The 11,673-nt window shown below is 33.5% G+C and overlaps 1 protein-coding gene across 1 annotated transcript in view; it reads left to right on the plus strand.

Annotated features, from left to right (window-relative positions):
* LOC110094668 (denticleless protein homolog B) overlaps positions 1-10,529 on the plus strand; it is a 16,493-nt gene extending 5,964 nt beyond the window's left edge. Inside the window, exons 13-17 of the mRNA XM_020819948.2 lie at positions 8,866-8,934; positions 9,017-9,084; positions 9,617-9,665; positions 9,745-10,179; positions 10,256-10,529. Coding sequence (XP_020675607.1) covers positions 8,866-8,934; positions 9,017-9,084; positions 9,617-9,665; positions 9,745-10,149 — 591 coding nt within the window. The 3' untranslated portion in view covers positions 10,150-10,179; positions 10,256-10,529. The remainder of the gene's footprint in view (positions 1-8,865; positions 8,935-9,016; positions 9,085-9,616; positions 9,666-9,744; positions 10,180-10,255) is intronic.
* The last annotated feature ends 1,144 nt before the right edge of the window (positions 10,530-11,673 follow it).

The following is an 11,673-nucleotide window of genomic DNA, read 5'->3' on the forward strand; positions in this document are numbered from 1 at the left end:
CCAATGTGTGTGAAACTCACATCGACAACCAACCTGAAAGAGTGGTTTATGGTTTGACCGATTCAATTATGGTCGATACGAAAGATGTAATAAATAATAATATATTAATTAATAAATATAAAATAATAATAATATCATAATCAATATTAAAAAATTTTCATAATTTTAAAGAATTTAGACATCATAATAATATGAAAAGCTAACAAATTAGATGATATAATAAATATTAAATTTATTTAAATAATGTCTAAACAATATAATTATATAAATGTGATTAAAAAATTAAGAGAATTCATGCATAATATTTTTTTTCTATAATTTTAAATTTAAATATTTTTAACTTTATTTTAAATCTAAATTTATTACATATAAGTAAATTAATTTAATATTTGAATTATTACTAATTTAAGTTAAATATTTTGATAGAATTTATCCATATAAATGATATAGCTAATTTATACATTTATTTCAATGGTACCATTATCAAGCAAAAATATAAATTTATTACTAAAAAAAATAAAATAAAAACCAAAATGATAGTCTCTATAATTTTAAATTTAATCCAATTTTTAAATTTATTATATTTAATATAAATTTAATACACATGTATAAATTTAATATAAATTAGTATTAATGTATGTTATATAGTTATGTATAATTTATATCTATATGTTATATACCAAATTTATTTGATATTATATACAAATTTTTTCTAAAAAATTTTCTTGAAAGTTTATTTGAATATTATATACACATTGTAGGAATTTCTACTAATTTATTCACCACATTATTTCAGAGGTTTCTTATATTATTTGTATAGGCTTTCATTTTTTTTCCATTGGTAAGAGCGCCAGATGGCGGTGGTAGGAATTAGGGGTGTCAATTTTGACGACGACCTAGAAACCCGAACCGAAACCCTGACCTGCGAAAAATTCGGGCGTTGGTCGACTCGTTTTATGAAACGGGTCGGGTTCGCCCGGAAATCACCTCCTGCCAGTCTTGCCTCCCGCAGCCAACCTGCCCAAGAACGTCTAATGTTGGTGAGCATGTCAAGATCTATGTCGAGCGTCGACGCCTGCGCGGTGCGGAGGTTCCCGATTTCCCGAACAATCGCGCGTGCACGCCTGTCAAGACGGTCGGAGTCTCTCGCGTATGGTCGGCCGCGCGCGTTGATGCTGCCTGCTGCGGATGCTCGTCCCGAACGGCCGAACCAGCCCTGCGCTGCCGCGTGCGTGCTTGACTGCCCAGTGCCCTGCCGTCGGCTGCGCCTGCTCATCCCGAACCGACCTCGCGCTTGTAGCATGTGCCCGTCCCGAACCGGGCCCTGTCGCAGTACCGAAACGAGCCGACGGAGACTCGAGGCGTAAGGGCATTGAGTTTTTTTTTTTTTATAATCCGGTTGGGTTCATGTCAATCGGCACTCCCTGCGGGTCGGGTCCGCGGTTTGAAAGTTTGACCGCGTTATTAAAAACGGGTCGGGGTTCGCGTGAGCCGTTTAGAGATTCGGGTCATACTCAGGGTTCGACTCAACCCGACCTCGTCTGACCCGAATTGACAACCTCCTAGGTTAGAATCATGTGCGACATGCATTAGTAATGCTCTAGTTACATAAGAATTAAAATGTTCAAAAAAAATTTAACTAAATGTTGTAATATTTTAATTAATTTATATTTAATAAATATATTATATTAAATTATAAATTATTTAATAGATTATGCATTGAATCAGTTAGTCTTAAAAGGGTTAGGATCGGACTTCAACGATTGGCTGTTTTGAGTAAATCGACATGTTAAAATCGGTTCACTGGTTTGATGATTTCCAAAGCCATAAATAAAATTTCAAACCCTATATATGCATAAAACTTTATTGATTTAAAAACACATAATTTCCAAGGGAATAATTGTTTCATAGTAAAAATAGTTGATGGGAATTAAATTATGTAGTAAAAAGATAAAATCAAGAAGTTGTTTATAAAAAATTGGTTTATATTTTCAAACTTGAAAAATTGAGGAAGATATTAAAAATAAAATTCTGTTTAAATAAGTCTAAGAAACCAATATGCTTACAAAGAGGTTTGACTTTTATAAAATTATGATAGAAGTGATGTGAGTGTGATTAGCGAGGGTGAAAGATTATTTGTATAGAGTAGCCTACAAAAGATATGAGAAGTAAAAATTTAATTTCAAGTGATTGGATGAGATGAAAATAAAAGTGTTTTTATTAGGAAGAGGGTGATATCAACAAAGTGAATGAGAAATATTTTGATAATTTTTTTCAATGAAGATTGTGGAGAATAAGATTGACTCTTTAATGACTAGTTAGTACTCTAAATGAAAGTTAAAAACTTTATTTTATCGGTTGAGTTTATAAAATCGATGTTAGTGAGACTTTTAAAGAAATGAAATGTTAAAAAGCTATAGACTTGATGATATTTCATTAGAGGTGTTGGAAATACTTAGGATATAAATGATCTTCTTAGCTTATTGAACTTTTTTAATATTTATTTTGAAGATTAAAGATTCTAGATGAGTTGGAAAACTAAAGGTGAGTGTTTTTAATTAATTTTTAGAATAAAGGGATGCACAAGAGTGCATAATATGAGGAATTAAGTTAAGTGTCTTTAATTTTTAAAAAAAACCTTTTGAATTTCTTTCCCTTTTTCTTTTTTTTTTTTTTTTTCCCTGTTGGGGGGTTTTTTTTTTTTTTTTGACACAATGGAGAAAAAGAATTCATTTAGCCGACCCCATGTAGCGGGCTAAAGGATATGTTGTTGTTGTTCTAAAAAAGCTCTAATTTGCACTCTTATTCCAAATAAAATTATTAAAAAATTTATCTCCCCTTAGGCCAAACAAGCATTCTTATAAATTGGCTTTAATTTGAAAATGCCATATAAATCACTAAACATAGTCCATTATGTGATATTTTGCATATTTATGAATCTTATTATAAAAGTTGCTATGGCTACTCTGGAAGATATACCAATGTTTAAATCTCTACGTTGACCTTGATTTATCAAATACTGCAATACAAAATGTTATTTTTCAACTTTCTAACAGACAGCGCTCAAATTTCTATCTACATTTGGAATACTAATTGTACCTCTATCTTGAATGTGAATATAAATGCATGACTAAAACATTATTATAGTGCCAATCCAAATATGATAATATTTGAGTTTATTGAATTTGGACTTTCTTGAATTAGTAATGAAATTTACAAATTTGTCACATTTTATGTATTAAGTTTGACCAAAATATTAAATTTTTGATTTATAGTGAATTCTTGTGTTTATATATTTTTCATAAAGACTAGACCTTGAGATGAATCCAATGCCCTTGTTTTTTGCTCAATTGGGAGTTTTCTAGAATTATTTATGAATTATTGAAGTTTGATGTACTTTTGTATTTATTTAATTATTTAATTAGGAGCATTTTCTTATTTTTATACCAAATCAATTTCAAACCTCTTGAAATCTTCCCCAAATGTTAGAAATGACCTCTAGAAATTTGTATAGCTTTCCTTTTTTCCATTGGTAAAGAGCCCAGATGGGGTGGTAGAATTAGGGGTGTCAATTTTTGACACGACCTGAAACCCGACCCGAACCCGACCTGGAAAAATCCGGGTTTGGGTCGACTCGTTTATGAAACGGGTCGGGTTAGCCCGGAAATCCTCTGCCCAGTCTGCTGCCCGCCCTGCCCGAACGTCTAACGTTGTGAGCTGTCAAGTTATGTCGAGTCGTCGACGCCTGCGCGGTGCGAGTCCCGATTCCCGAACAGTCGCGCGTGCACGCCTGTCAAGACGGTCGAGTCTCGCGTAGTCGCCCGTCGCGTGTGCATGCCTGTGCGATGCTCGTCCCGAACGGCCGAATCAGCCCTGTCGCTGCTGCGTGCGTGCCTGCCCAGCTGCCCTGCCGCGGTGTGCCTGCCTCATCCCGAACCGACCTCGTCGCTGTAGCATGTGCCCGTCCCGAACCGGCCCTGTCACGTACCGAACGAGCCACGAGAACTCAGGCGTAAGACAACCAAAGGAGCCACGAGAACTCAGGCGTAAGACATTTGAGTTTTTTTTTTTATAAATTCGGGTTGGGTCATGTCAATCCGGCATCCCATGCGGGTCGGGTCCGGGTTGAAAAGTTGACCCGTTTATAAAAACGGGTCGGGTTCGGGTTGACCCGTTTAGAGTCGGGTCAATTCGGGTTCGATCCAAACCCGACCCGCTGACCCGAATTGACACCCCTAGGTAGAATCATGTGCACATGATTAGTTAATGCTTAGTACATAAGAATATAAAATTTCAAAAAATTTTAACTAAATTGTGTAATATTTTAATTAATTTAATATTTAATAAAATATTTTATATTAAATTAAATTATTTAAGTAGATTATGCATTGAATCAGTTAGTTCTTAAAAGTTAGGATCGGCTCAACGATTGGCTGGTTTAATCGACAGTTAAAATCGGTTCACTGGTTTGATGATTTCCAAAGCCATAAATAAAATTTCCAACCCTATATATGCATAAAATTTATTATTTAAAAACACTAATTTCAAAGGGAAAATTGTTTACATAGTAAAAATAGTTGATGGTGGAATTAAATTATGTAGTAAAAGATAAAAATCAAGAAGTTTTGTTATAAAAATTGGTTTATATTTTCAAACTTGAAAAATTGAGAAAGATATAAAAAAAAACTGTTATAAGTCTAAGAAAACAATATGCGTTACAAAGAGTTTGACTTTTAATAAATTATATAATATATTAGTTATTAGCGAGGGTGAAAGATATATGTATAAGTTAGCCTAACAAAGAGATATGAGAAGTAAAAATTTAATTCAAGTGAATTGGATTGAGGATGAAAATAAAAGTGTTTTTATTAGAAGAGGATGATATTCAACAAATGTGAATGAGATATTTTGATAATTTTTTCAATGAAGATTGTGAGAATAAGATTGATTTTAATGACTATAGTACTCTAAATGAAAGTAAAAATTTATTTTTATCGGTGTATTAGTAAAATTGAAGTTAGTGAGACTTTAAAGAAAATGAAATGTTAAAAAGCTATAGACTTGATGATATTTCATTAGAGGTGTGGAAATACTTAGGATATAAATGATTTTCTTAGCTTATGAAACTTTTTAATATTATTTTGAAGATTAAAAGATTATAGATGAGTGAAAAAGGAGTGTGTTTAATTCTATTTTTAAGAATAAAGGTGATGCACAAGAGTGCATTAATTATGGAGGAATTAAGTTAATGTGTCTTATTTTAAAACTTTAGGAGAGAGTTGTTGAGCATAGGTTACGATGTGATACTAATGTTTTTCATAATCAATTTGGATTCATGCCAAGTAGGTTTACTACGGAAGCTATACATTTATTGAGAGGTTTGATGTAGAAGTATAGGGAGAATATGGAGGATCTGCATATGATATTTATTGATTCAGATAAAGCTTATGATAATATTCCAAGAGAAGTGCTATGGAGAATTTTAGAAAAGAAAGGGGTTAATAATGCTTTTACTTAAGTCATTAAGGATATGCATGTAGGAGGTTTTACTTTTGTTCAAACACAAAAAGGTTGGACCAAGTATTTTCCTATTTCAGTTGGATTACATCAAAGATCAACTTTAAGCCCATATTTTTTTTTTCTTTAGTCATCGATATTCTTACTAGACATTATTAGGAGGATGTACCTTGGTGTATGCTTTTTGCTGATGTTATTCTTGTTATTGATAAGACTAGAGAGGGAGTTGAGGGTAAACTTGAATTATTGAGGTAAAGCTTAAATTCTAAAGGTTTTCGTTTGAGTAGATCTAAAACCAAATATATGGAGTGTAATTTTAGTAGTAATAGAATGAATAAGGCATTGTGATTTTGGGGATCAAGTCATTAATAAGAATATAAGTTTTAGATATTTCAGGTTTCTTGTCTAGAGTGATAGTGAAATAGAGATGGGGATATTTTGTGGAGGAATGTATGGGGCCTAGGGGTGTCAATTCGGGTCAACCCGTCGGGTTCGGGTCGAATCTGACCCGACCTGACCCGGATCTAAACGGGTCAACCTGAACCCGACCCGTTTTTGCAAACGGGTCGGACATTTCAACCCGGACCCAACCTGGCCTGGTTGCCGGGTTGACCCAACCCGACCCGCGCCGGATTTAGTGGGATCGCGAGAGAGGGCGGAGCAGGATTGCGAGCGAGGGTGAAGCAGGATTGCGAGCGAGGGTGGAGCGGTCGAGTGGGTTCGCGTCTTCGCGAGCGAGGGCGGAGGCGCGGAGCGGGTTCGCTTCTTCGCGAGCGACGGAGCAAGGGCGGAGCTCGAGCGACTGCGGGAGGGATCGCGAGCGCGGGCGGGATTTTGAGCGAGCCAGCGAGGGCGGAGCGCGAGCGACTGCGGGAGGGATTGCGAGCGAGTGCGGGCGACTGGGCGAGTAGGGTCGGAAATCGGGTTAAACGGGTCGACCCGCGGGTTGTCGGGTCAACCCGGACCCGACCCGTTTTTCAAACTGGTCAAAATTTTGAACCCGAACCCGACCCGTTTAACAAACGGGTTGACCCGAACTCGGATTTTTTTGGTCGGGTTCGGGTCGGGTTTTTGGGTCGGGTAAGAAATTGACACCCCTAATGGGGCCTATTGTGTGATAGAAAAAAAAACCCTTAAACTTAAGGAAAAATTTTATAAGATGGTGGTGAGTCGTGCAATGCGTTATGACATTGAAAATTGGTCATTAAAAGAGAAACATAAAATTAACTTAAGCGTTGCAGGTATGTGGATGCTTAGGTCGATGAGTGCCTGCGTGGATTTACTCTTAGAAATAAAATGCGAAACAAGCATACACGTGAAGGTTGGAGTAGCTTCAATTGCATAAAAGATTAGAGAGAGTTGCCTCTAATGGTTTGGTCACATAAAAATGTCAGTCTTCTGATTGATGAGTTAAGAGAATAGATGTATTAGATTTGGCTTATGTTTAAGAGAAGTAGATGTAGACCTAAAAAGACTTGGTTAGAAAATATTAGAATTAATTTTTTTATTAGATTTAAATGAGAATTTGACTTTTAACATGACACAATGGAGAAAAAGAATTCATTTAGCCGACCCCATGTAGCGGGCTAAAGGATATGTTGTTGTTGTTCTAAAAAAGCTCTAATTTGCACTCTTATTCCAAATAAAATTATTAAAAAATTTATCTCCCCTTAGGCCAAACAAGCATTCTTATAAATTGACTTTCATTTGAAAATGCCATATAAATCACTAAACATAGTCCATTATGTGATATTTTGCATATTTATGAGTCTTATTATAAAAGTTGCTATGGCTACTCTGGAAGATATACCAATGTTTAAATCTCTACATTGACCTTGATTTATAAAATACTGCAATACAAAATGTTATTTTTCCTTAAACTTTCTAACAGAGCGCTCAAATTTCTTTCTACATTTGGAATACTAATTGTACCTCTATCTTGAGTGTGAGTATAAATGCATGACTAAAACATTATTATAGTGCCAATCCAAATATGATAATATCCTTGCAGGAACTTATTTAACAGAAGTGTGTTTGTGTATATATATAGATATTCAAGACAACCTTATTTATTGCTAAGCTGATAACCATGGAAGAAAAATCACAAATGGCCACCAAAATCTCAAACACCAGTTAAAGAATAAGAAAGTTAGAGAATCATATTTTTTTAGCTTTAGGGTACAGATTAATATAAATTATAATATATGACAACAAATTAATCTCATCAAAGAAAAAATTTAAGTCATAAAAAATATCAAGACTGTGAAAACCTGACCCAACCTTGAACTAGAATGAGATTTTTAATATTCAATGATTCGATTGTGGTTGAATTGGAAGTTGAACCAGATGATGTTATAAATATTAAATTATTTAAATAAATTAATAATGATGTAATAATCATAAAATAATATAAATTTATGACTAAAAAGTAAAAAAAATCATATATAGATAATATATTATATAATTTTAAATTTAAACACATTTAATTTAAATTTAGCATAAATTATTATTACTTTTTATTGCATGCGTAGATATAATTTAAATGTATAGATTGTATATTAAATTTATATTATGAATTTGCATCTACAAATCATTCATGTTAAATAGCTATCGTTAATAAATAATACAAAATTAAATAATTTAGGGGTTTGTTTACCGATTCGTCCGTTGAACCAGTGATTATTGTCGGTATTGTCCGGGCTGATGCAGAAGCTGTTTTTACGATGTACTTGATAGGTTCACGGTTGAATTGGTCAAATTGCTCGATTCAGTCCGATTTTTAAAAACTTAAAAAATACACAACTCAATAGTAATGCATAACAAATCCAGAAACTGTTAATTCCCTTTTTGAATAATGAAAGGGTTATATATATTTATTTAAAGTCACGGTCATAAGGATTTTGAATTCAAATCGAAATGAGATGAATATGTCTTTAGGTGAAAACAACTGTATGAGATAAACATGACATATCTCTTAAGAAATCTGCGTATAATAGCATGTATTTAGGGCACAAGAGATCATATTCCCTAAATTTAATTAATATGCATGCTATTATATTTTTAGAAAAGGACAAACACAAAATAAGCATGGATAAGTACTCCTTGGATTGATTTTCACACGCAAGAAATTCTCTATTAAGCTGCAATCTCTTTCTCCCATCAGGAAAGTATTCGGCAAATTATCAAATTTTCATGTATTGACTTACATTTACCACATAACCCATTGTCTTATTAATTTATTAAATTAAAAATAATGCTAATCTTTGTAAACGTGGCCCATTAATTACATGTGAGAAAATAAAAGCATTTTTACATATTCTTTCAACCATTGTTTTTGTCATGGTGCAGTCAGCAGTAAGTCCTGATGGTTCGCACATTCTTAGCGGTTCTGGTGATGGAAATGCATACATCTGGAGGGTAATTCTCAATCTTATCGCATGGCTTGTCTACTTTTTGACATTTCTACAGTCTGAAAAATGCTAATAAATTCTTACACCAGGTGGACAAGCCTGAAAGTGCTCCAGTCTCACTCACTGGTCATGAAAAGGAAGTAACTGCAGTTGCTTGGTAAGCTCCAATACTCAAATTTGGGATTTAAATACATACTACATAAGTGTTATCTATTTACATATCTGAATCACATCAAAATATAAGCAATAAATTGTGTATTTAACTTAATGTAAGTTAATATTAATTGCATTTTTGATGTGATTTCAAGATTAGGGTATTATATAAGTAAATATAAAGATTTACATTAAAAATTTAAGTACATAAGAATTTTGTTATGTAAATTCACCTAACTCAAGACTTTATTTGGTTCTTCGATCTCCTTTTGTAAAAGATAGTTTTAGAAACAATAGTTAAGACAACCGAGAAACAAATATAAAAAAACTTCTCAAAATAGTAGAAAAATGAAGTTCTCTAAAATCATTTCTATAGAAGCATCCCATCCAAACAGCGACGAAAAAGTAATTTCTCTTTCTAAAAAGGAAAAGGAAAAAAAAAAAACGCTGAAACAAAAGTCCTAAATTAGACTATCTATTATGGGTTTTTTGCTTCATTGTCCTGCATTTTATTAATAAATTTGTTTCATCATCAGGTGCTCGACAGAGGTTGGGAAGCTAGCTACTTCTTCGGATGATTACATGGTTGGTGGGCCTAAATAAATAACTGTTATCAATCTGAAATGTTAACACTTGAGATGTAATACAATCATGGTTGTTGCAGGTCCATGTCTGGAACATCAAGAAAGAAAGCTGTATCAGTACAAGATCCCCATGTTCATTGCGGAAGAGAGTTACTGCAACCCCAACCAAGATAATTAGGAAGCTAAACTTAGAAGATTCGAATGGCTTTGCAGATGCCTCTTGTACTTCAAAGAAAACAATGGTGAATTCATCCTCACCCTCAAGATCTAAATTTGAAGAGTGTAGCACACCCGAGTCTTTCAAGAAAAGAAAACTTGGCTTGTTCCCGGCTGAAGGAGTAGACATGCAGAGGACCCCAGATTCAGTGGCAGCATTTGATAGCCCTTCTTCAGTTCTAAATCCTCCATCTTCTTTGAAAAGGAGAACAATTCGTGATTACTTTTTGCGTTCTCATGAGAGTATCAAAAACCATTTTTGTGACTAGAAGGAAGTTCTGTAATCCGGTTATTATGAGGTATATGAATCATGGGGTTAAATGATTTTTTTCTTGTTGATATTGTTGACATCTTTCGTTGTTTTGATTTTAGCAGGCTTTAATTTCTTGGCAAAGTGGTTTCAGCGAACTGAAGAGTACTTGATCTTCGTGAGGACTTAAGATGTAATAATGTGCAAGTGATTGAGGTCTTTGTTGGACTTTTGGGAAGCAAATTATGATTATCATTTTGTAAGTATTATAGCATGTCTCAAACATGAAAAAAAGAAATTAAATTTTTCGATATGGTTCTTGTAGTCAAATTAATCAAATATACTTCTTAAAAATTGAAGTTCAAAGATGGGAGAAATAATTATGTGTGGAGTTCGGGTGGGGAGAACCGTCCAGTTTTATTGCGTATTTGTAATACTTAGTTGTGAGTATTATTGAGTATTTTGTGAATATTTATTGAGTATTTATTGATTTATTGTATATTTATTGAGTATTTATTAAGTATTTATAAATATTCAATAAATACTTAGCAATGTGGATGATTTTTCCTGTCTCGATTCCTCACAGAATAATTCCTCCAAAGGATGATTGTGCAATACTTGCTCATTCCAATGTTGAAATTGTTTGAAGTATGAAATGGTTTGTAATAAACTATATTAATTACTTGCTGGAGCTGAAATGAAATTGAAATTCTGAGTTGCAAAGAGTTTGCGAGGTAGGTTAGTTTTTTAAGCTTTGCATAGCCATGACTGGTTATCAGCTATCATTTTTGAAGAGAATTGCTTGTAAAGTTTGTATTTTTTAGACTTTAAACTTATAACTTTATTACTTTAGTATCATATTAAATTTCTTTATAATGTTTGTGGAAATATTAGCTATTAGCTTTTATTTATAGGCTGTTTAATTGTGTTATGACATTTGTTTTTTCATTTTTTTTTGACGTTCTCTTTCATTTGTTCAAAGTAGAATGAATATGAACCCATTTAAAAAATTAGATTTGTCAATGAATTGAGCGTTGGACAAGTTGCGATTTGATATGATTATAGTTCAATCTTTGATTGTTTATTTACATAATCAAATAAGTTTAAACAATATTTATAATATTTGATTATTAAATAAATAAATTTAAATAATTATATGTTTAGTTTATTTATATTCAGGAATTGTATTAATTAAAATTTGTGGACAAACTCGATAAGAAGCATGATGTTGATCTATGCTAAAAATACTAAAAAATGTTGGAAATCTTGTGCAAAATTTGCACAATCTCGCTCAAATCCTCCTTGAAATCTCGTTTACCTATTGTCCGGCGCCGTTGGCATCTCTTCCTGCTAGTCCTGCGAGCTTGTCTTGATTACATGCATTCCTTCGAGCGAAGCCCCTGCATTTGATTCTTTTCGCTGTTGAACTCCCACGACCTTCAATCCAACCTTCCGTACACGATCTCCACGATCCACAATCCGATTCGACCGTCCCTTGACCTCCAACCCTTCATTTCAATAGCAAAGCATCCTGTTTGTTCCC

This window comes from Dendrobium catenatum, unplaced genomic scaffold, assembly GCF_001605985.2.
Source record: "Dendrobium catenatum unplaced genomic scaffold, ASM160598v2 fragScaff_scaffold_1693, whole genome shotgun sequence".
Taxonomy (NCBI): Eukaryota; Viridiplantae; Streptophyta; class Magnoliopsida; order Asparagales; family Orchidaceae; genus Dendrobium; species Dendrobium catenatum.